This window comes from Hylobates moloch, unplaced genomic scaffold, assembly GCF_009828535.3.
Source record: "Hylobates moloch isolate HMO894 unplaced genomic scaffold, HMol_V3 SCAFFOLD_20, whole genome shotgun sequence".
NCBI classification, from domain to species: Eukaryota; Metazoa; Chordata; class Mammalia; order Primates; family Hylobatidae; genus Hylobates; species Hylobates moloch.
In genome coordinates, this window is record NW_026652295.1 from 16,879,466 (window position 1) to 16,905,367 (window position 25,902).

Here is a 25,902-nt window from a genome sequence, read left to right on the forward strand (position 1 = left end):
CCCACGGTGCTGCTGAGCAGAACGCCCAGGTGGCAAATAGCTCCTCCTCCAAGGGAAAAGCATGAGCATCACTGGCCTATGACACAGGCACAGCCTTGTAATCAATGATGAGGAATGCCTTCAAGAGCGACGCCAGATGGTACCACTTGAATATTTTATGACTCAGCTCCAAGAAAGTTTGTTGAGAGGAAATACAGGTTGAGCATTCCTAGTCTGAAAAATCTGAAATTAAAAATGCTCCAAAATCCGAAATTTTTTTAGCACTGACATGGCACAAAAGTGGAAAATTCCACACTTGTCCTCATGTGACAGGTCACGGTTAAAATGCAGGTGTACAACACACAGTTTATTCAGAATGCCTCCTCACCCCTAGAGGACCCACTTCCTGGTCTTTCAACTGCTTCTGATGTTTCTTCTCACCTAAAAAAAAAATACAGGGTAGAGTGTGCAATAGTCTTTTTTTTTTTTTTTTTTTTGAGACAAGGTCTTGCTCTGTCACCCAGGCTGGAATGCAGCAACACTATCATGGCTCACTACAGCCTCGAACTCCTGGGCTCAAGAGATCCTCCCACCTTAGCCTTCAGAGTAGCTGAGACTACAGGTGTGGCCACCATGCCCGGCTAATTTTTTAAATATTTTGTAGAGACAGGGCCTCGCTATGTTGCTCAAGCTGGTCTCAAACTCCTGACCTCAGGTGATCTGCCCGCCTCGGCCTCCCAAAGTGCTGGGATTACAGACGCAAGCCACCACATGCTGGGCACGACATAGCCCAGCCATGCAACAACTTTTTAATCAAAACAGCATTGTAGTGGATACTGAAAGCCTACCATCATTTGTTGTTGTTTCCAGCTATTCAGGTATTCTGATGGCGCTATGGTGCTGCTTACTTAACCTTTACTCATTATTTTTTTCACTAATTAAAATTTTTCCCATGTTTTCATTTTTCATTAACAGCTTGTCATATTTTTTACTATTACGTACTTATGTGTGAATTAAGTATAAAAAAATGATTGCTCATCAGTAGCACATAAATTCAGTCAGGAATGATGGTGATGCCAAAGAACTACAGACTGTCCCCATGGGAGGCTAACATAGTGACACATGCTTTCTGATGGATCAGTGTACTCAAGCTTTCTTTCCGGCACAACATTATGTAAAATATTACATAAAATTGTCTTCAGGCTATGTTAATAAGGGTATATAAAACATAAACGAGCCGGGAGTGGTGGCTCACGGCTGTAAACCCAGAACTTTGGGAGGCTGAGGTGGGCGGGTCACCTGAGGTCAGGAGTTTGAGATTAGCCTGGCCAACATGGTGAAATCCCGTCTCGAATAAAAATACAAAAATTAGCTGGATGTGATGGCTCATGCCTGCAGTCCCAGCTAAGGCAGGAGAATTGCTTGAACCTGGGAGGTGGAGGTTGCAGAGAGCCAAGATTGTGCCATTGCACTCCAGCCTGGATGACAAGAGCGAGACTCCATCTCAAAAAATATATATAAAGATAAAAATAAATGAATTTCATGTTTAGACTTGAGTTCCATCCCCAAGATATCTTGTTACATATATGCAAATATTCCAGGATCCAAAAAAAAAAAATTGAAATCGGTAACACTTCTAGTCCCAAGCATTTTAGATAAAGGATACTCAACCTATACTTACAGAGATGCAAACCTTCCTCCTTCTCAAGGAAAATGCTGCAGGAGAGATCTTGAGAGCCCTTTAGTTCACTGACAAGGAAAGGGAAATAATGTAAAGAATTGTGGAATCCTACTCTGTTTGGATTCTTTTGGCTATAACAGAAACAAAGGAAAAAGCTTAAGCAACTCTAAATTTCAAGATTAAAATTCAAGATGGTTTCAGGCATAGTTGGATCCAGGACAGAAATATGTCATAAGGGAACTTCCTTTGTTTCTCTATCGCTTGGCTCCACTTTTCCGTGTGTTGGTTTCAGTTTCCCATAAGGTTAATTCATGTGGCAGCAAAAATGGCCACCAGCAGCTATAGGCCCATCCCATCCTTACATGTACCTAGCAGTCCAGTGAACAGAAAGTATCTCTTTTCAGATGCTACAGAATCCCAGAGATGACTCTATGTAGCCCAATCACATCATATTCTTATCTCTGAACCTGTGGCTAGGGGGATGCAATTCTCTCTTGTGCCTACTTCCAGGACCATAAGGGTGGAGTCAGTTTCATCTGAACCACATAGATTAAGAATGTGGGGTGGCACTGTTCTCCAAAGAGACGCTAAATAGGAGGAGATACGTCTATTTCATGTGGTTCAGCTGGTACACCCTCTTGTGATTATGATCCTGTTATAGTTACTATTCTTTGGTTACAATCCAAAGAATCTGACTCTGGATAATAAGGAAAAAAATTCCATAAGATATTGGTTCACTCACATAATCAAAGGGAAAGGTAAAAATTTAGGCCTTGAAATGATCAGGAACCAGGGATAGTCTAAAGAAAGAGTAATGATGGATCTTCAACCACTTGCAGTTATCATTCAAGATTCAGATTCTATGGAGACAAAAATCTGATTGGCCTATATCCAAGGAGGAGGGAGCAGGCAGGTGGAATCAGGTTTGACAGTTCCATCTGTGCAAGAATCAAAAGAATGAGAGCGGGGCAGTTTTCCTAAGCATAAGCAAGATGCTGTTCCTGGAAGGGGGAAAGGATGTTGGGCAGTAAAAAACAAAACTGTTCAACTACACACCCAAGTGGTCCCTGTCCCCCTCTCACTCTGCCCTCAAACCTCAGAGGCCAGAGCAAGTAAGGATTCAATAAAGACTAAGCCAACTTTCTGCAATTTTGCTTCCTATATTAGCTAAAAGTATCCAATGTGTTAGCAGTAAAATGTTCTAGCTTGGATCTGAAATCCAAAACATTGAATAACAATTACAGAAGCTTTCTAATGTAGCTCTGTTACTGAGACTTCTAAATGCATGCTTCTGCACAAAGACCTGATCCGCTTGGAAGAGGGTCATCTTTTCCAGTATCAACCACTTGGAGAAGCAAAGGGCAGGACTCAGGAAAAATCTTTTAACTGATTATCTGGATGTTGAGGATCTCGCTATAACAGTGCAGGAAATGAATTGGAGCAGGTCAAGACTGGAGAAGACGGGATGCAGGGAGACCAGCGGGATTGTAGGTGGTATGTAGCAGTCTGCGGTATAGATGTGCCACTACAGGTTTTACCAGCTTGCTAGTTATATTAAGTTTACAATCAAATAATGCTGCAACCTTGAACAAAAGTCATTTTGCTTACATGCAAATAATTGTAGGGTACATTCCTACAACTAAAAATGCTGAGTCTGAGGGTATATACATTTTTTTTGAAATGGAGTCTCACTCTGTTGCCCATACTGGAGTGCAGTGGTGTGGTCACAGCTCAGTGGAGCCTCAGCATCTCAGGTTCAAGAGATCCTCCCACTGCAGCCTCCAGAGTAGCTGGGACTACAGGCATCCAACACCACGCTTGGCTAGTTGTTAAATTTTTTATAGAGACAGGTTTTCACTATGTTACCCAGGCTGGTCTTGAAATCTTCAACACAAGTAATCCTCCTGCCTCGGCTTCCCAAAGTGCTAGGATTAAAGGTGTGAGTCACCACACCTGGCCCACATTTCTAATTATGACTGATATTGTTAAATTGCCCTACATAGAGATTCTACCAATTTACACTGCCAACAAAGAAAGCCCACTGGCCTAGATCAATGGTTCTCCAACTTTAGTGTTCATCAGAATCACATGGAGGTCTTGTTAAAACACAGAGTGGTGGGCCCCAGGTCCAAAGTTTCTGATTCAGAAGGTCAGATGTGGGACCTAAGAATCTGCACTTCTAAAAAGTTTCCAGATGTAGTTTGAAAATCACTGCAATAGATCGATTTGGCTTCCACCACTTCATAGACTTGTTCTCCCCAAGTCAGTAAGTTCCTCTTCAATTCTGTTGGCTTTTCTCCCCCTCCATTTTGCTTAACTTTTCTGCTATATTTTAGACGTTTTCTTTCTTTTCTTTTTCTTTCTTTCTTCCCTTTTCTTTCTTTTTATTTCTTTTTCTTTCTTTTCTTCATTTTCTTTTTTCTTTCTTTCTTTTCCTTTCTTTTTTCCCTCCCTCCCTTCCTTCTTTCTCCCTCTTTCTTTCTCTCTCCCTTCCTTCCTTCTCACCCTTTCTTTCTTTCTTACTCCCCACTCCCCCTTCACCCCCTTCCCTTCCCTTCCCTTCCCTTCCCTTCCCTTCCCTTCCCTTCCCTCCCCTTCCTTCCCTTCCCCTCCCTTCCCCTCCCCTCCCCTCCCCTCCCCTCCCCTCCCCTCCCCTTCCCTTCTCTCTTCTCATTTGGTCCTGTTAAGTGTTCTTTCCTTGGCTTTCCTGTCTCTTAATGGACTCGGGCTTCATTTATTAGCCCACAGCTTTTCACCCAGAAGGAAAGCTCATTCCTTCTCAAGATTAAAAATATAAAGAGAATGTAAAGGCTGATGGGCAGGGTGGCAGGCGCCTGTAATCCCAGCTACTTGGGAGGCTGAGGCAGAAGAATTGCTTGAACCCAGGAGGCCGAGGTTGCAGTGAGCCAAGATTGCACCACTGCACTGCAGCCTGGGTGACAGAGCGAGACTCCATCTCAATAAATAAATAAATAAATAAACAAACAAATAAAAAGAATGTAAAGGCTGAAGCCATCTTTTGATCCTAACAGGAGAGTCTGCATTGCTAAGACAGAAACCAGATCCTGATGACACTATTTGAACCCTCTCTATTCAGCCATACCTGATGCCAGCCTTACTTTTTTTTTTTAATCACAGCAATTGTTTTTAAAAAATCAAACAGCAATTTTAATGGCAATACCCTATCCCAGCTTTTCCCCACTCCCAGCCCCCTTCTGCTCCCTGAGGCAAGCTCATTGTTAGGCAGTTTATTTTCTTGCATATGACAGTAAGTTACTTTTGCTTTTTACAAAATCAGGACACTGACAAGTGTGACTTGAAGAAGGCTTCATTTAATTTCCACAAAGGTGATCCTGAATACTTTCAACTATTTGAGTTGTTTAATCTGATATTTCCTTTACTTGCTTCCGTATTTCTAAATAAGGTGTTTACTTCAATTTTTAAAGATCAGTTTCAAATGTAATCATCTACTGACTTCATAAGAGATCAGCTTTCAGCTAACTTACACCTTATCCCACTTCCTGTGTTTCCCATCCTTTATAACTAAATACATCACACTTTTGGTTAAAATAGTAGTATTGCTAGGGCTGGCCACGGTGGCTCACGCCTGTAATCCCAGCACTTTGGGAGACCGAGGTGCGTGGATCACAAAGTCAGGAGTTCGAGACCAGCTCGGCCAACATAGTGAAACTCCATCTCTACTAAAAAAAATACAAAAAATTAGCCAGGCATGGTGGTGGGCGCCTGTAATCCCAGCTACTCAGGAGGCTGAGGCAGGAGAATTGCTTAAACCTGGGAGGCGGAGGTTGCAGTGAGCAGAGATCATGCCATTGCATGCACATGTCTGGCGACAGTGCAAGACTCCATCTCAAAAAAAAAAAAAAAGTAGTAGTATTGCTGTTGCTCTGACTGTAAATATTATTCAATGATGAGCCAAGGAATTTATGACTATGTTTTCTTTCCTTACTTGGGTTGCTGTTTTGGGGTTTTTTGGTTTTGTTTGTGCTTTTCCTGGTGTTAGTGATTGCTTTTCTTTTTTTAAATATTTGGTTCTCTGTATATCTATCCAAATGTTTTTTAAAATTTGTCAAAGGCTCAATATTATTCTCAAAAGTTCAAACATATCATAATTTATAGATTTTATCTTTGTTGTTAAAACTTCTTTTCTTACTGATACTCTGTTTTTGTTTGTTCTGAGATGGAGTCTCGCTCTGTTGCCCAGGCTGGAGTGCAGTGGTGTGATCTCAGCTCACTGCAACCTCTGCCTCCTGGGTTCAGGCGATTCTTCTGCCTCAGCCTCCTGAGTAGCTGGGACTACACGCACGTGCCACCACACCCAGCTAATTGTTGTGTTTTTAGTAGAGACAGAGTTTCACCATATTGGCCAGGCTGCTCACAAACTCCTGACCTTGTGATCTGCCCACCTCGGCCTCCCAAAGTGCTGGGATTACAGGCATGAGCCACTATGCCCAGCCTACTCTGTTATTTTTTTATCTGCCGGTTGCTGCTAAGTTCCACGGTAGAGTGATAAACTGGCAAAACAAACTTTTTATTTCTGGACTCCAAATAGCACCATAAAAAAGGTATTTTCTGGGACCGTTGAGTCTCTTGAAAGAATACTCCAATATCTGCTTAGGAGTTATTCCAAGAGCAGGGCTGGAGAAAAATTGGAGGATGAGGAGCCACTATTCAGCATACAGACTTTTGTTTAATCGGCTTCGTTTAAGCACTGTGCTTTACTTCCAATTTCCAAAGTACCATATACCTCCAAGTTCTGAACCTCTCCTCCTTCACGCAACGAATTTCTACCTTGCAAAAATACATCTACCTTGTAGGTTTGTAAATTTATTCCTTTGTTTTATTTCAATGAGTGTTTTGGAAGGGAGATAAGTACATGTGGTCAATTCATCATGCTTTTACAGACTATTTTTCTCAAACTCATTTAACTCAGGAATTAGTCTTGCAGGGTCTAATTTTCATAAAGTCATTTATTTTTGCATCTCACTCCATGCTTCTGAGTTGCATTTCCTTCTTATGAAGTATATATATACATCTTTTTGAGTTTAGAGTGAAGGTATATGAGTAGAAAACTCTCCATTTTTGTCAGTTTCTTCAACAGCTTAATGGTTTATTATAAGATAAACATCCTTGTAATCACTTCCTAAAACAAGAAATAGAACTTTGTCAGCCACACTAGAAGCCTGTCCATGTGCTCCATCCCAGTCACAAACTCCTTTCATCCCCATCACTGCCCTGACTTTTTAAATAACCACTTCTTTTTGCATTTAAATATATCCGCAGACATTATAGTCTTGCTCATTAATTTAGTGTCTTTTATGTCTCCTTTAAGCTATAGGTTCTATTTCTTCCCCCCTACTTACAATATATATATTGAATAACCCAGTTGTTTACTTTGCAGAGTTCCCCGTGGTCTGGATTTTGCAGATTGCACACTCATGGCATATTTCAATATGCTCCTTTGTCCTCTATTTCTGTAAACTGGCAGTTGGATCAAGAAGCTTGAGCACACTCAGGTTTAATCCCTTTGGTAAAACTACACATTATTATGAATTTATATATTTAGACATATATGACGGGTTTCAGTCCATTCTAATTATTACCTTTATTGAAACTCAAATTGTCCTATCCATGGCCAATTGGAGCCTCTTCTAGTTGGCTAGGTCCTTTGGACATGACTCCAGAAGTCTTTAATGATTCCTCTGCTCTCTAGTATAATAAGATATTTCATGCTCATTCCATACATTTCCTGCCCTAAACCTAGAACCCCTTGTTTCTTTCAGTGGGACTTGGCATTTCATACTATATATCTATATATCTATATACATACAGATATATGTATGTAGTCATGTGCTGCATAACGACATTTTGGTCAACAATGAATGTCATATACCACTGTGATCCTGCAAGATTATAACAGAGCTGAAAAATTCCTATTGCCTAATGACATCTTTATTTCATTTTATTTTGAGTCAGGGTCTTGCTCTGTCACCCAGGCTGGAGTGCAGTGGCGCAATCACTTAGTGACATTTTGATGATCCTGACCCTGTGTAGTCCTAGGCTAATGTGTGTTTGTGTCTTCATTTGTAACAAAAAAAGCTTAAAAAGTAAAAAATAACAATTATCAAAAATTTTAAAAATAAAAAGCTTATAGAATAAGGATACAAAGAAAATATTTTTGTACAGTTGTACAATGTGTTTGCGTTTTAAGCCAAGTGTTATTACAAAAGAGTTGAAAAGTTTTTAAAAAATCAAAAAGTTTATAAGGTAAAATGTTGCAATAAACTAAAGGTAATTTATTACAGAAGAAAAAAATTTTTAAAATAAATTTAGTGTAGCCTAAGTGTACAGTTTTTATCAAGTCTCCAGTAGCATGCAGTGATGTCCTAGGCCTTCACATTCACTCACCACTCACTCACTGACTCACTCACTGACTCACCCACAGCAACTTCCAGTCCTGCAAGCTCCATTTATGGTAAGTGCCCTACACAGGTGTATCATTTTTAACCCTTTATACTGTATTTTCTATGTTTTGATATATTTAGATATACAAATACCATTGTGTTAAACTGCCTGCAGTAATTAGTACATTAATATGCTGTACAGGTTTGTAGCCTGGGAGCAATAGGCTATACCATATAGCCTAGGTATATAGTAGGCTGTACCATATAGGTATGTGTAAGTAGTACAGTCTATGGTGTTCCCATAAGGACAAAGTTGCCTAATGATGCATTTCTCAGAACATATCCCTGTTGTTAAGTGATTCATGACTCTGCATGTGTGTGTGTGTGTGTGCGCGTGTGTGTGTGTGCGCGCATGTGTGTGTGTGTTTGTGAAATGTTAGGATACATATATATATTTCGGAAAAAAATTTTTTTGCATTATAATGTGTTATAATTAGTTCTGTTACCTGTCTTGGGTTTTCTTTATCAGGAACTTCCAATCTATATGTTGGATCTTCTTTGCCTATTTTCAATATTTATCATTTCTCTCCAATTATTTCTGTTTACATTTATTTTTTATTTAAAAAACTCATTTTCAAATTGTAGTTCTTTTCAGACACTTGTATTTTCTTATTCTTTTATTCCTTGTATTTTAGTCCTCTTTTCTGAAATCAGTTTTTCTTTTATTTCTAACTCTTTTCCAAATTCTGTTACTTCATTCCTGAGTTTTTCTTCTTCTGGCTTGTTTTGCTGTTTCATGTCTCATATCACTTTATATCTTTACAGTGACACTGTGCCAGGTGTTACATAAACAGTGGTATTCAAAACAAAGTCCATGTCTCCAATAATCATATTTCACTCATTCCAAGCCACATTTATTTCTTTGTTTCTGTTTCTCTTTCTTCCCTCACCCCAACTTGGAATGCTTGTTTAAACATTAAAATTTTCTCATAGTTGATTTTAAAATGAAATCTGTGAGGGTAAACTTTTCTAGCTATAGGCTACCATAATCTTTCCCTTATTTTGAATTCTTGAATAAGTTTTCAATTTTCTTGACAGTCTGTCCCTTGAACCTAGATCATTAGCTTTTTAAGGAAAAAAATTATGGCTTTTTATATCTCCCAGAATAAAGCCAACAATGACTCTGGGGCTGGGTGCGGTGGCTCACACCTGTAATCTCAGTACTTTGGGAGGACAAGGCGGGTGGACTGCTTGAGCTCAGGAGTTTGGGACCAGCCTGGGCAACACAGTGAGACCCCCATCTCTACAAAAAATGAAAAAAAATGAGCCGGGGGCAGTGGCACGTGCCTGTAGTCCCAGTCACTGGGGCTGAGGTGGGAGGATAGTTTGAACCTGGGAGTTCAAGGCTACAGAGAGGAGTGCCTGTACTGCTGCACTCCAGCCTAGGTAACAGAGTGAGACCCTGTCTTTAAAAAAAACAAAGAAAGAAAAAAAAACAATGACCCTGGGCATTGTTGAAACTCAGAAAACAATACCCCAAAATGAAGACCTCAGAAGCAAAAGATTTTTCCTACCTTCTCCAAACCTCCTGTCTCTCAACCCCATTCTTACCCCTACCCCCACCCCCAAGGCTAGTCATAGAAACTGGAATCCGTCTTTCCCAAAGCAGGGCATAGAAACCAAAACCCCACCCTTTCCCAAAGCCAGCCACAAACCTAAAAATATTACTCTAACCTCCCTGCACCCCTTTTTGTGCAAAAATTGGACATAAAGAAATTATCTGGCCGAGCGCAGTGGCTCACGCCTGTAATCCCAGCACTTTGGGAGGCCGAGGCGGGTGGATCACCTGAGGTCAGGAGTTCAAGACCAGCCTAGCCAACATGGTGAAACCCCGTCTCAACTAAAAATACAAAAAAAATTAGCTGGGCGTGGTGGCAGTCGCTTGTAAACCCAGCTACTTCGGGAGGCTAAGACAGGAGAATCACTTGAACCCGGGATGAGGAGGTTGTAGTGAGCCGAGATCGCACCATCGCACTCCAGCCTGGGCAGGAAGAGCAAAACTCTGTCAAAGAAAAAAAAAAAAAAACAAGGAAAAGAAAAGAAAGAAATTATCTGACCTACCTTGTTTAACTGTTGTAGGCCACAGCCCCCATTCCAGAGGGTCCTGTTCCATACCCAGAAGGAATGAATGCTGCAGAGAGGCCAAGGAGAATCTAGACAGGCCTTGCTGGGTTTCCTGCCTGTTGGCATCACAGTGTTTTTTGTCCAGTCATTTTTTTTTTTTTTTTTTGAGACGGATTCTTGCTCTGTCGCCCAGGCTGGAGTGCAGTGGTGCAATCTCGGCTCACCGCAAGCTCCGCCTCCCGGGTTCACGCCATTCTCCTGCCTCAGCCTCCTGAGTAGCTGGGACTACAGGCACCCGCCACCATGCCAGGCTAATTTTTTGTATTTTTAGTAGAGACGGGGTTTCACCGTGTCAGCCAGGACGGTCTCGATCTTCTGACCTTGTGATCCGCCCGCCTCAGCCTCCCAAAGTGCTGGGATTACAGGCGTGAGCCACCGCGCCCAGCCTTGTTCAGTCATTTTTTTATACGGCTGTCCATGCTTTGTTGAACCTAAGCATACAAATACAGGATTTCCCTTGTTATCTTTGAGTCTTCATTCTGAAGGCTCCCGTGTCACATAAAACGATGGTCAAATCAATGTCTATGTCTTTTCTCCTATTAACTCCCTCCTGTCAGTGACTTTCAGCGAAACTTCAGAAGGTGAAGCGGAAGTTTTCCCTTGGCCCGGACAGCATCATCATTAATATCATTAATAAATATTCCCACAGTATTTGGCCCTTGTATGTCCTTTGTATAGTGCTGGGGATACAATGACATATCGCTGCAAAGATTTTCAAATGTAAAAGAAGAGGGATTATACTGATTTAAAAGCTGGATTCTGTCCTCACCCTGGAGCTAGTCTGCATTTATGAAAACTTACTTTCCACTGCGGTAGACACACGCTTTCTACTCCAGCGGAACTGTGCCTTTCCTCAAATCTAGTCTCAAATTTAGGTTCCTTTTCATTTTCTGTTATGGAAAGGCCCTCAGCATATCCCAGGCTTTGGAGTCTTTTGTTAGTAGTCTGGCCCATGCATAATTTCCCCTTCCTCTGAATTATACATAGCACCTCACTAGTTATATTTCAATATACTTTCCTTTAGGCCGGGCGCGGTGGCTCAAGCCTGTAATCCCAACACTTTGGGAGGCCGAGGCGGGCGGATCACGAGGTCAGGAGATCGAGACCATCCTGGCTAACGCGGTAAAACCCCGTCTCTACTAAAAATACAAAAAATTAGCCGGGCGTTGTGGCGGGCGCCTGTAGTCCCAGCTGCTCGGGAGGCTGAGGCAGGAGAATGGCGTGAACCTGGGAGGTGGAGCTTGCAGTGAGCCGAGATCGCACCACTGCACTCCAGCCTGGGGGACAGAGAACGACTCCGTCTCAAAAAAAAAAAAAAAAAAAAAAAAAAAAATATATATATATATATATATAGATATACTTTCCTATGTCTCAGTGGTACCAATATATTAATATACGTCGCAGCTTAGTTTGGCTTTTAATTTCTTATCTTCTGAGGGGATAGATGCGTTCTGTACCACCTTCTCGAGTACTAATGGTTAACTGGAATGAACACAAGCAACAAACCCTCCGGCCTGGAGCCCAAAACAACAGTCGCGGTTCTGCAACAGAAAAGGCTGCGCTGGCCCTGGGACCTGTCTCGGAAATGCTCCTCCTCCACCTAGTTTCTCCCAGGACAGCTAGCCCCAACCCCACGGGAATATACAGAGAGGGCTCGGGTCACAGACTTAAAGCTGTAAAAGGGAGGAGGTGACGGTCTGATCCCAGTCACCGACCAGCCACCGACTAGTAGGGCCCGAACCAGGGACTACAGACGCACCTCCCCGCCCTCCCTTCCCAGCTCCACCAGGCGGCGGGCGACGCTCCTGAGGGGCGGGGCTTCCGCTTCCGGCGGGGGATTGTTGACGCCTGCGGCTGCTGCGGTGGCGACGGGGCTGTTGGGGAGGGCCCATTGGGGGAGGGAAACGGAGCAGTGACAGGTACCCCGGAGGGTGCTGCTGAGGCGACGATGGCCGAGGGGCCCGAGGAAGCCCGAGGCCGCCCTCCCGGGCAGGACGATGGCGAAGGGGACCACGAGCCCGTTCCTTGCCTGAGAGGCGCCCCTACCACCGCCGTCCGATGCCCCCGCGACGACCCCCAGGCCCCGGGCCGGCCCACAGCCCCGGGCTTCGCGGCCGCCGCCGCCGCCGAAGAATTGGAGCCGCCGCGCGAGCTCAGGAAGCGCGGGGAGGCGGCCTCCGGCTCCGGTCCGGAGCTGCAGGAGCAGGCGGGCTGCGAGGCGCCCGAAGCCGCGGCGCCGCGAGAGAGACCGGCGCGGCTGAGCGCCCGCGAGTACTCCCGGCAAGTGCACGAGTGGCTGTGGCAGTCCTACTGCGGGTACCTCACCTGGCACAGCGGCCTGGCCGCCTTCCCAGCCTACTGCAGCCCCCAGCCCTCCCCGCATAGCTTCCCTTCGAGCGGCGCTGCAGTCCCCCAGGCCGCGGTGCCGCCGCCCCCGCAGCTGGGCTATTACAACCCCTTCTACTTTCTGAGCCCCGGGGCCGCGGGGCCTGACCCGCGGACAGCTGCCGGCATCAGCACCCCTGCTCCAGTCGCGGGCCTGGGGCCCCGGGCTCCTCATGTGCAGGCGTCGGTCCGGGCCACTCCAGTGACAAGGGTAGGATCCGCAGCCCCTTCGCGAAGCCCGAGCGAGACCGGGCGACAGGCAGGTGAGAAGCGCGAGGTGGAGGCTGGGCGGAGTAGAAGGGTCTTCGGGGACCTGTGGGGTAGAGCTGGCATGCTTTTTAGACCTGTAACTGCCGCCTCTACTCTGATTGACCATCCTGCCCGTGCACTAGCTATCGTTTGTCCAGGCCCTAAATTCCCAAAATGTACAAGGAGGCAATACAGTTTCTTCTTCCTTTAGACCTGGCACTCCAAATTGATTCCCTTACTCATGGGACTAGTTGTTTATTCGTGAAAAGAAATTGCTCTTCAAACCATCCTCTTCCTTTGGTTTTCACGCTCTGCAGAGTGAGGGCCAAAGCTAAATTCGCAAATGGCAAACCCACTTTTGGAGGGGCTCGACTGGTAATGCTGAAAATTATTCAGACATTGGCTACTTAGGACAGTGGAACTGAACGGATATAAAAGGAGATTGACATGGATACAAGTGGAGTTAGGAAGTTGTGATTGGGTCAAAGCTTCATTTCATTTGATCAATATCTTGTATATTGTGTAATTGTTTTTGCTTCTGTGTGTGAACTAGAATATTTTGAATTAGTTACACTTATTAGTTTACTATTTAAGCTATTAGTTAGACTTTTCGTTTATTTTAGTTAGCCACAGATAGATGGGACAAGAACTAGTTGATGCCTCTGATCCCAGTCAGAATTTAGGATGACAGATTGATGCTCACTGGGTTTATTTTAAAGAAAGCAAAACAAACTAAAAAAACAGGTGTGGAGGGGGATTACAGGGATTTACTTTATACTAATTGCCAATGTTTAACCTTGATTTGTACTAAAAAATGTTTAATTTTGTGTCACTTAGATGTGATCACCTGGATTCTCCTCATTAGAGTTCCTAGTGAAATGTAGTGGGTACCTTAATCAAATTTATCTGTGAAATCAGTCTTCTGGGGGGAAACTAGGGGGGTGGTGGACAAGGTCTGCTTCTATCGCCCAGCCTGGATAGTGCAGTGGCGCGATCTTGGCTCCTTGCAACCTCCGCCTCTCAGGTTCAAGCCATCCTGCCACCTCAGCTTCCCTAGTAGCTGGGACTAAAGGCATGTGCCACCAGGCCTGGCTAATTTTTGTATTTTTTGTTGAGACCGGGTTTCGCCATGTTGGCCAGGGCTAGACTGGTCTCGAACTCCTGGCCTCAAGCAATCTGCCCCCCTCGGCCTCCCAAAGTGCTGGGATTACAGACATGAGTCACTGCGCCTGGCCGTGTGAAATCAATTTTTAAACGTTAAGGTGATGAAAGCAAACTTTAAGTTCAGTAAATAGTGGAGTACTGTTACTCTACTTTAGTAACATGGATTCTTGGTGGAATCAATATCAATAGTTGCTGCACGGTTATAAATATTTTTTATTAAGTTGTACCTTGACTTTCTTTAGCAATTCATTACATGGCTTGTGTTCCAAGGCTTATGTGAAATGATTCGTTTTTCCTAACTTTTTTTTTTTAATTTACAGGCAGAGAATATGTTATTCCATCCTTGGCCCACAGATTTATGGCAGAGATGGTGGATTTCTTTATTCTCTTCTTTATAAAAGCAACCATTGTCTTAAGCATTATGCACCTCAGTGGGATAAAGTAAGTTGAGGACATTTATAGAAAGGTTTTAATTTCTATGGTTTAATGATCTTGTTTTATTACATTCTGTTTGCCTACACGTGACTATATGGATAATGGGCTTGTCAATGTCAGGATTTCTTTATAAGAGCTTTGTTAGATTTATTGTTTTCTTGTTGATTTTAAGAAATAACTAGAAAGGAAAAAAAATAACTTACTGAATTCTATAAGATGTGTGGGAATTTCACCTATCAAAAATAGGTAAAAAGAGCCTCCAAACCTGCTTTGATTTTATTCACCTATTCTTTTAGGCCAGGAACTAATTTACCTCTCACTATCCTGTTCCGTCTTGCTATCTTGTGGAGTCTCTAAAGACAAAGGTATAAAGAGCTTTTGGTAGGTGAATTAATAATCAACTAGATGGCATTTCCAAATGGGATTGCATATACTGTGGGGCAAGTCCCAAGTGAACTTCAAAGTGAGACATTTCTTTGAGTAATCGTTCCAGATTAACAATAATCATAATAGCAGTTATCTTCCTGAGTACTTTCTTTTTTTTTTTTTTTTTTTTTTTTTTGAGACGGAGTCTCGCTCTGTCGCCCTGGCTGGAGTGCAGTGGCGCAATCTCGGCTCACTGCAAGCTCCGCCTCCCGGGTTCACGCCATTCTCCTGCCTCAGCCTCTCCAAGTAGCTGGGACTACAGGCGCCCGCCACCACGCCCGGCTAATTTTTTGTATTTTTTAGTAGAGACGGGGTTTCACTGTGTTAGCCAGGATGGCCTCGATCTCCTGACCTCGTGATCCGCCCACCTCAGCCTCCCAAAGTGCTGGGATTACAAGCGTGAGCCACCGCGCCCGGCCCCTGAGTACTTTCTATATGCCATGTATTGAGCTTGCTCACTTCTTTATATGGATTCTTACTTAATACCAAGATGAGGTGTAGAGATTAATACCACCATTTTATAGAGTTTGAAATTTGGGTTTATGAAAAGTTGAGCACAGAACTTAAAATGTTACAAAGGTAGTAAATGACAGAGTCAAGATACAAACCTGTGCAGTCAAATTTCAGAGTCCTTGCCAGAAACCTGTTACTGTGATTCCTCCCTGTCCCTCCCTCTCACCCCACTACACATCCAGTGAAATACCAACTCCTTTATGTTCAATTTCCTGAATAGCTTTCAACCCCAGACCTCCTCACTGCCAGATCATTTTTCTTTTTTTAAGACAGAGTCTTGCTCTGTCACCCAGGCTGGAGTTCAGTAGTACAATCACGGCTCACTGCAGCCTTGATCTCCTGTGCCCAAGCGATACTCCCACCTCAGCCTCACAAGGAGCTGGGACCAGAGGCATGCTCCACCATGCGTAGCTAATTAAAAAAAAATTTTTTTTTTTTTTGTAGAGATGGGGTCTCCCTGTGTTGCCCAGGCTGTTCTCAAACTCCTGGGCTTAAATGATCCTCCTGCCTCAGCTTCCCAAAGTGCTGAGATTACAAGCATGAGCCACTGCAGCTGGCCCATTTTTTATCATCATTGCTTCTCCCTACTCCGATTACTGTCATCTCTTGCTTGGATTATAGCAGAAGCCTTCTAGTGGTAACTCAGTCTCCTGTTTTATCTCAGTCCAGTCTCTGATATAAAACCAAAGTGATCATAAATCCTGGTTCTGCTCCTTTCCTACCTTAAAACCCTTCAATGGTTTCTCTTTTTAAAATTTTTATTGTTTTTTTAGAGATGGAGTCTATGTTGCCCAGGTTGCTTTCAAAATCCTGGGCTCAGGCGATCCTCCCACCTCAGCCTCCCAAAGTGCTGGAATTACATGCATGAGCCACCATGCTCAGCCCCTTCAATGGTTTCTCTTTACCAGCAGGATAAAGTCTGAATTTCATCATGTGGTTTATACTCAGGAGGCTGTCTCAACCTCCCGAGTTGGTGGGACTACAGGTGCATACCACCACACCCTGCCTTTATTTCTTAATCACTGCCACTTCTCACATTTAGTATATGAGCCACACCAAACTGCTTATAGCTTCTATCATATTCTCTCTTTCTCTAAGACATTCTCTCCTGCTGTTCCCTCTTTCTGGAACATTATTTCCTCTTCTTAGTCTGGCTAACTTCTCTTCATCCTTCAGATCCTCATCTAACTGTCTTGTCTGGGGAACCTTCACAAGGTTAAGTGTACCTGGTGTATGTTTCCATAGTGTCCTAGGTTCCCCATCACAGCACTCATCCCACTTTATTATTGCTGCTTATTTATTGTTCTGTTTTCTTTGCTAGGTTAGACCCTCCATGAAAGCAGGGACCATGTAAATTCATTCATCCTTACTTCCCCAGGGCTAGTACAGTGTCTGCTCATGATGCTGCTGCTTATTTGTTGAATAAAATAGTGAATGCTTTATGATACCAGATGGTTGGGAATCTAAAGATTAGTTTAGAATTTCAATTAAAATGTATGACTTGCACTAATGAAAAAAAAGTCAGTGCTACTGTTCTGGTAACTAATTCTTTATAACCCCAAACTGTTATTTTGTGTAGGGATATCTCTAAGTTTGCTATGCATTATATAATAGAAGAAATAGATGAAGACACATCAATGGAAGACTTGCAGAAAATGATGGTTGTGGCTCTTATATACAGATTATTAGTTTGTTTCTATGAGGTAAGCTACTGACTTCAGCAAGAATTAATATTTAACAATCTAATTTTATGTTTTTACATTTTATTTTTTTGAGACAGAGTCTCGCTCTGTCACCCAGGCTGGAGTGCAGTGGTGTGATCTTGGCTCACTGCAACCTCTGCCTCCTGAGTTCAGGTGATTCTCCTGTCTCAGCCTCCTGAGTAGGTGGGACTACAGGTACATACCACCACACCCAGCTAATTTTTGTATTTTTAGTAGAGACAGGGTTTTGCCATGTAGGCCAGGCTGGTCTCAAACTCCTGGCCTCAGTGATCTGCCCACCTTGGCCTCCCAAAGTGCTGGGATTACAGGCATGAGCCACCGCACCCAGCCAACAATTTAATTTCAGATTATCAGCCCAAGACTAAAAAGTAATAGAAATTTGTAATTATTCATGTCTTTTCCATATGTCTACTTTTCTGTTTTTACTTTTGGAAGAGGGACATTTTACAATTTCTTTGTAATATTTCTCAGTCATAGAAATTCAAATAAAAATTTCACTTATAGATTGTGGTCCAAAAATATACTTGTAAATTGGTTGTGGAACTTCCAATGTAGTTTTCTGCAGAAACAACTTACTACAAAGTACAGTAGTCATGGAGAAATATTACAGGAGACAGACATCTTGTGGTACTGGACATTAACGTTAGAGACCTACAGAAATGCATTAAGTTAAATGGTTAACTTTTGAGTATTCTGTGCAATTCTTTCAACTTGAAAAATTTAAAGCATGAAATAATATAGTAGGGAAAGTTTATCTTTAAAATTGGTATAGTTGAGCCAGTTAAGTTATTTTTAAATCATCTTTCTTTCCTTAGATAATTTGCATTTGGGGAGCAGGTGGAGCTACCCCAGGGAAGTTCCTGCTGGGACTTCGAGTTGTGACATGTGATACATCAGTGCTTATTGCACCAAGTCGGGTTTTAGTGATTCCTTCCTCAAATGTTAGCATTACAACGTAAGTCCTTGTCTTAGCTTAATCTACTACCTATTATGAAAATAATGTGTTTTAGAATATTGGGGTTTTTTTCTACATTAGGCTTATATTTATTAAGTTTAAGACAAAGTTTGAATATTTCAGTTGTGTTACATGATTGTAGACCTCTCTTACAGTATGCATTTTCAAGATGATCTTTTTTTTTTTTTTTTTTTTTTTTTGACATGGAGTCTCACTCTGTTGCCCAGGCTGGAGTGCAGTGGCGCAATCTTAGCTCACTGCAGGCTCTGCCTCCCAGGTTCACGCCATTCTCCTGCCTCAGCCTCCCGAGTAGCTGGGACTACAGGTCACGCCATTCTCCTGCCTCAGCCTCCCGAGTAGCTGGGACTACAGGTGCCCACCACCACGCCTGGCTAATTTTTTGTATTTTTAGTAGAGACAGTGTTTCACCGTGTTAACCAGGATGGTCTTGATCTCCTGACCTCGTGATCTGCCCGCCTCCGCCTTTTAAAGTGCTGGGATTACAGGCGTGAGCCACCGTGCCCTGCCTCAAGATGATCATTTTATGAATTATAAGTCACAATACGAGAGGATGATTTGGGTGTTGATGCTGTATTAGTGCTCCACAACCAGCTTTATTATTCTCTGGATCTGTGGACATTAGGTCAGGTACTAATCTGCCTTGAGTCTCCATTTGGCTATACCTGCCATTATTCCATCTTGAATAGGCAGTAGAGTTTTGACAGCTATGCATTCGTGCATCCTTCTCCTGCTGTCAGGTGAGAGCTTGTAATACTGCCAGTATTCAAGGTTAGCTGTTGGCATCTAGTGCTGGGGGGAGGTACAACCAGTGATAATGGAAATTGTGGAGGTGAGTGGCTGGTAGTCAGTTGAGCCAAACAAGATATTGGCTGCAATTTTTGCCAGAATGATTCAGAGCTGGATTGTTACATCAAGAAATATAAACAAGTGATTCTAGAAACCTTGGTTTTGCCATCTTCAAATTTTTCTTAAAACTTGATAGTTATAGCTGGGCACGGTGGCTCACGCCTGTAATCCCAGCACTTTGGGAGGCCAAGGCGGGCAGATCATGAGGTCAGGAAATCGAGATCATCCTGGCTAACACGGTGAAACCCCGTCTCTACTGAAAATACAAAAAATTAGCCTGGCGTGGTGGCGGGCGCTTGTAGTCCCAGCTACTTGGGAGGCTGAGGCAGGAGAATGGCGTGAACCTGGGAGGCAGAGCTTGCAGTGAGCTAAGATTGCACCACTGCACTCCAGCCTGGGCGACAGAGCAAGACTCCATCTCAAAAAAAAAAAAAATTTGGTAGTTATAAACCTACCTACTTCTTTTAATAAGAGTCAGTAATGGCTAATGTTTATTGAGTACTTTTTATATACTTGCACTGTTAATAACACTGCATGTGTATTAACTAATTTAATGCTAACAACCTCATAAGATAGATACTATTGTTCCCTTTTTGCAGATGTGGAATACAACTAGTAATTGGTAGAAGATGGATCTGAATTTAACTAGTCTGGATTCAGAACCCACACTCATAGCCACTATACTTTTCTGCAGCCCTTCAGTGCACTAAAAGGCAGAAATCTGACATAAGTAGGATAATTCTCCATTCTGAGTGATTCTTGAAAGCTTTTAAAAGCTTTGCTTAATCACTGGATCCCACAAAGGAAAATGCTGATTAAAGAACACACAGTACTTTAAAATGCCTGTTTTTTCTATAAGGTAGACAAATGGGACTACAGTAAGCATACTCAGAAAGTACTCAGAATTCATGTTCATTTCTTCTGAGAAAATACTAGAAAGCTCTGTAAACCCTTAGTTCAATATTCTGAGACATGTTTATTACTGCTTTTTATGTTGTTGAAGTCTTTAGAAATAGCCCAGGTGGTTTGATCATCATACAGTGCTACTTGAAAATATATCAAAGGTAAAAATTCTCTCAACTATACTTCGAATGTCTTTTTCCCTGTAGACTTTTGTAGAGAAGTATAATTGTGTTTTAAATGTCTGTTTTGAACTTGATGGGATACCATTAATCTGTATGTGGTTTGATGTGTAACTTACCTGATATTTTTGTTTTAACTTTTTAGGTCCACTATACGAGCTTTGATCAAGAATTTTTCAATTGCTTCTTTTTTCCCTGCTTTCATCACACTGCTGTTTTTTCAGCATAATCGAACAGCTTATGACATTGTAGCAGGAACCATTGTGGTAAAAAGAAATGGGGTCAGATGATGCCCCCAAAACCCTGATTTCCACACACTAAGACTAAATTATGTATCAAGGCCATCAGTATCCCTGGGTTACACTAATTGATGATTTAGAAATTAAAGCAGTCACTCCAGTGTGATGCAGGTGACTACTCTGAAAGTATTGATTTTACTTGAATGCCAAAGAACTTTTCCAGAAGAAAAACCTATTAAATTCAAGTATTAAAATTTTTAGATCAAAAAGGCAAATGGTTTTATAAACAATGGACAATATATACTTTCTTAAGATCTAAGGTACTTTCTTAAGATCTAAGAATTTGCTGAAAGCATTTTCAGCTTTGAAATCTCCAAATGAAACTTTAAAATTTATTTTGGTTTATCCCAAAATAATGGAAAATGTCCAGTTGTGTTTTGTAAACACCTATGTAACTCATCTTTTAGTTTACACTTCCTGGGGAAATTGTCTTTGGTGTTTTGGAGAGGGAATGAGAACACAAATTGGATAGTCCACTGTCTCCCATCCCAGGAGATGGTGAGTTGGCTGCAAGAGAAAGGGACAAGTGAGGCAGGCCTAGCAGTTCCCTTACCTGAAGTTTTCACATCCATACTGCAGTTCCCTCTCGTAATAATGTAACTTTACAACTATTCTTAATGCTTGAACATGTATTTAGGGGCAAGTTTCTCATGATGATGAAAAAGTATTAAGTCATATTGCTATGTTAATTGTTTTTTTTAAAAGGTAAGTTAGTGATTACTTTTAATGGTGGGGGAGTAAGTTTTCACTGTAAATTGAACTTACAATTTATGTGCAAGTGTTTTCGGTGCCCTGAATCAAACTATAAATATGTGGGGATAAATTTCCATCAAACAGTTGCATATTTACTGTAAAAGTATTCCCAGTATGTGTGCAGCATGAAGAAAGTATTAGTGCTTCTCAGTGTTTTCAATGAGTGTAAATTCTATTTATATACAGCATATTCACATACTACTTTCCTTATATTTTATATAGTTCTATGACTGTTGATACATCAAGGAGTTAAAAAAATCTTAATATTTCATGATTAACTCTAAATACTATTAATAGCTTGTGAAATATTAGCAATTTTCCCATTATGGACTATTCTCTCTAAAGCAAGGGAGACTAGCATTCCCAGACATTATTCTAGGTTCTTTAAGCTCACTTTGGGTCTGCTAAAGTTTGGGGGGAAATGTTAAGCAAAGTGATACTGTGTATATTGCCATTTTGCTTTATTCTTCTGTTGAAGCAAAATTGTGGGGTTTTATATGTGTGTGCTTTTCCTAGATGTCCCAGTTAGCTGTGCCGAGATATACCTGTACTATTTATGGTTTAAGTTTTGATTCTTAGGTATTTTCTCCAGCTCTGACATTGTTTTCCAAAGACACACTAAACTGCATTGCACAGTTCAAAATTTGATTACTTAAGGGATCAATCTAGGTGGTGTTCTTGGTCTTAAATTTAATAGCAAACAGTACATATCTATTATCACTGTATTTTCAAAGGTTTTTGACATTTAAAACTGACAACAGATATTCACATTTGATTATAGAAACTTAATGTCTATTAATAATTTTAAAATTTCATAAACCATGTTTTTCAAAATAAGTTTATGTCAAATCCAGCTTCCCAGAAACACTAATAGTTAAGTATGTCAATGTACTAAATAAATCATTCACTTGCACCCATGGGGAAGATTTAGTGTTACTGCCCTTCACAGTGAAAAAAAGAAAAATCTTTCATTTTTAAAATTAGGGAGATGTTACGTAACTTGGCACTTTAGTAGTGTATACACTAGCATTAGTTTATACACCACTTTTGCCACTGGGGAATTCGAGTTGAAATGTCCCTCAATCATATAGGTCTGGAATACATCTTTCATTCATAATTTCTGCTCAGATAACTGAATAGTTTGCCATCTAGTTTATTTTCATTTATACTATAAAACAAAAGCAAACTAGTCCAGTTTAATTTTTTATACTTAGAATATTGCACATTTTCTATATATGAGTCATTCAGGTTAGTATCTATGTAGGTTCAGTCAGATCCAACCGTGGATTTGAGTTATTATACTGTATAACCCTACAAAATACATAGAAGTATTATTTGCCTTTATAACAGAACCCAAGAGTCTGTTTCAGTTTATGAATTCAGTATTTGTGCAGAGACTTTGATTCCCAAAGTTTGGGGAAAAAATGACAAAACAACGAGGGAAGAAGGAACCAGGCCTTAGTGCCACATATTTTTCTCTTGGGGTTGTAAGGTAGTCTCCTGCTTTCCAGAACACTTTATTATATTTCACTTATAGACCTGATTTTCTGTGTCAAAGTATAATTCTCATGCTGAAGCTCTAGCCTAAAAAGCCAAAAGAAAGTTGTCTTCATTTTACAAACATATTCATCACTTTAACAAAATAATAAGGGAACAAAATTTAGTATTCAAGCTGAGTGACAATACTGTTTCAATGAGCATGTCCCTAAGATAAACCAGAATTGGCAGTTAATTTAGGCATCTAGAAAATCTCAGTTCCCACTGGTAAAGTTATCCTGAGTGGCTAATGCACCTTGAGAAAACTCTGGCATACTGAATAAATAACATTAATATGGGAGCCAAAAGCTGGGTAGTAAGCCTTACCTTTACACTACTCTGTGACTACAGAAATAAAGCCAGCACTTTTGGAACTAATAAGCCTTCACTTGTATCATAAAGAGTATTGCCCAACTGAACTTGGCTCCCACTGGTTCAGTAGTTGCTTATTTCTGCCCAAGCACTCACCTTCCGATTTTACCCAAGTATATAGGATAGAAAAAAATGCATTATATTTGAGAGCTACTTCGCCCAAATTACAAAATGAGTCAGTGTTTTTAGATTCAAGTGACAGTAAAAGGATTTGTTCCCTTCAGTGACTTGAGTGTTTTAGTCATGCGTAAGTATTTCTAGCAAAGGAAGGGTAGAAAGGAATTGAAAATTAATTTACACTAGTTGCTACTTGGGAATAAAGGGCTTTTTGAGGGGGTATGGAATATTAAATGTTTTCGTTATATACTTGTCCCTATTAAAACAGGCAGTTCTTTGAATATGCCTAAATAACAGTATTCTTAAAATCTGACAAGTAACATGTCAATTACTTGATATTCGTTGTCTCTAGTACCACAGGCCACTCTTGACATCCCATGTTTGCCTGGATAAAGTTCCTCATTTCAAACAGTATACATACTTTGCAGTTCATTATAGTAAGGCTTAACCTGTAAACAGTATCTGATGGCCCACCTATAAAAAAATTCAGCATTCTATTTTTAATAATTTGTATGCCACCAATTTGTATTATTTGTCTCAATAAATAGTCATCAATGCATCTGTGTTTTGTCTATTTCTTTGAGACGGTTTGCTCTAGAATCTCCTGTTTAGGGAGACCTTGCTTCCAAATACAGGTTTTCCAGTGGGTTTAGCAGTAAACTAGAATGCTTTCAGAAATAGAGATCTATGAAAAAAAAATCGCCCATCTTTAGGGATATATTCCTTTAGCAGGCACACTCAGAAGTTACCTGTACATGAATTAAGCTTACTATTAAACTAACCCAGTCCTTCAAGAGTTGAGTTGTTAACCATCACAACCACCACACAAGTCTCATCTGGGCAATTTAAACCCAGTTCTGACCTGAAAAACCTTTCCCATTCTAACTTTTATGAACAGGTCCAGAGAGAAAGGGCAGGAAGCAAAACAACGGGTTCCTCACTCAACAGGGGCAAAGATATAATAAAGGATAAACTAGACTGTAGCTAAAAGATGGTCCAAGTCCTGTAGACAATGTGCTGCTGTTATGAGCCTAGACACAAACCTGTTTGTTAGTCCTGTAGACAATGTGCTGCTGTTATGAGCCTAGCCACAAACTTGTTTTGGAACTACAGTGGATTTTTGAGCCAAGTTTACAAAAGATGCCCTATATTACAAAAGGAAGTCTGACTGACATGGTCATACAGCTGATGCATGTAGCTACACCTAGTACCTCCATTTTCTCAATTTTACTAGACCAAATTTGCCAGTTTCCATTAAATGCGCTGGCTAAAATAACCTTTTTAAAATTTCCATTTTATTTTACTTTACTTTTCCAAAGTAAAATGATAACTTTCCAATTGAAAAGTTCTTCCAACCAGCATATGGCCTGGTTATATGTTGTTAAAATTAGTTCAATAACTAATTTCAAATAATAAAATAATTTCAGAGGAGAATTTGTAACAAGTATTAATAGGCGGCTTAAAGACATTTTTCAGTGGTCTGAACTGTACCTTTTTCTCAATGCCCAGAATCATAATTACTCAAAACAATCTAGCACTTTTCCTTAAAGTGGCACCACCAAACCTCAGTGCATCAGTCCGCCAGGTGCTTATTTGATGATGCAGACTTTTGGAACCTATCCAGTCCCAGTTTCTGGTGATGGGGGTCCTAGAACATATATTTGACATACCCTGCCAAATAACTACTAGCGGTACATTCAGTGAGAGCCACCAGTCCTCTCATCAACCAAATTATAAAAACATCTACCTAATTATTCAATTAAACTTTCTGAACATGACTTTCCTCCCTTAGAGATTCTTTTTCATTAAAAACAATTCCTGGCTGGGTTCGGTAGCTTACACCTGTAATTGCAGCACGTTAAAGGCAAGAGGATCATACCAAGACCCTGTCTCTATAAACAATAAAAAACTTAGCATGGTGGCACATACCTGTAGTCCCCAGCTACTCTGAAGGCTGAGGCAGGAAGACGGCTTGAGCTTAGGAGTTGAAGGCTGCAGTGAGCTTGATCGCACCACTGCATTCCAGCCTGGGTGACACAGGGAGACCCTGGCAATCTATCTTCATTACTCATTGGCCCAGCATGAGAAGTATGGGCTTTTATTACTTTCTTTCCAACATTTGTTTCCCCGCCATCCACAAATATCCTCAATTTTCACTTGTGTATGCAGCATATAACCCAAAGCAAGGTTGGGCATGTGGCTCACGCCTGTAATCCCAGCATTTTGGGAGGCCAAGACAGGCGGATCACGAGGTCAGGAGGTCGAGACCAGCCTGGCCAACATGGCGAAACCCTGTCTCTACTAAAAATACAAAAATTAGCTAGGTGTGGTGGAGCAACCTGTAGTCCCAGCTACTCGGGAGGCTGAGGCAGGAGAATCGCTTGAACCCAAGAGGCAGAGGTTCCCAAGAATTAAAGTAGTCAGACTGAAAAAAGCCCCAAGTTCTGAGTGTGGTTCTATAGACTAATCAGGTTGGGGGCTAAAGATTCCATTTTCAGCATAAACAGATTAAGTATGGTTTTAGTGACTTAAACAGTACTAAATAAAAGTAAACATTATTTCTAGCAATTTTTAGAGAAAAGCAGAACACTTCAGCAATAGGGGCCTAGAGAATGGCTAAGAACTAACCTACAAAGAATTAACTTCTCAGCAGTAAGACACAAATTCCCAGTTACCTCTTCCAGTATTCACCACATTTTGCCCCCTCAACAGATGTCAAATGCATACTGCTAATAAAGCGAAATTTCTACCCCCAACCA

The 25,902-nt window shown here is 41.4% G+C and overlaps 1 protein-coding gene and 1 long non-coding RNA gene across 3 annotated transcripts; one reads left to right on the forward strand and one right to left on the reverse strand.

Moving 5' to 3' along the window:
- Window positions 1–328: 328 nt before the first annotated feature.
- LOC131382067 (uncharacterized) lies at window positions 329–10,345 on the reverse strand. The gene is made up of 3 exons (XR_009211229.1): window positions 10,204–10,345; window positions 1,661–1,728; window positions 329–420 (listed from the first exon to the last, which is right to left on the reverse strand). It is a non-coding gene; the product is annotated as an uncharacterized LOC131382067 (long non-coding RNA).
- Window positions 10,346–12,106: 1,761 nt separating this feature from the next.
- On the forward strand, window positions 12,107–23,700 carry FAM8A1 (family with sequence similarity 8 member A1). Of its 2 annotated transcripts, none has more exons than XM_032141714.2 (5): window positions 12,107–12,914; window positions 14,385–14,505; window positions 17,018–17,141; window positions 17,978–18,117; window positions 20,212–23,700. In XM_032141714.2, exons 1-5 carry the CDS (start codon window positions 12,215–12,217, stop codon window positions 20,354–20,356), a joined length of 1,230 nt encoding a protein of 409 aa, XP_031997605.1. In that variant the 5' UTR covers window positions 12,107–12,214; the 3' UTR covers window positions 20,357–23,700. The 2 variants fall into 2 exon arrangements, with proteins under 2 accessions (XP_031997605.1, XP_031997606.1); XM_032141715.2 differs by having other exon boundaries at window positions 12,137–12,914; window positions 19,584–20,302.
- Window positions 23,701–25,902: the final 2,202 nt, after the last annotated feature.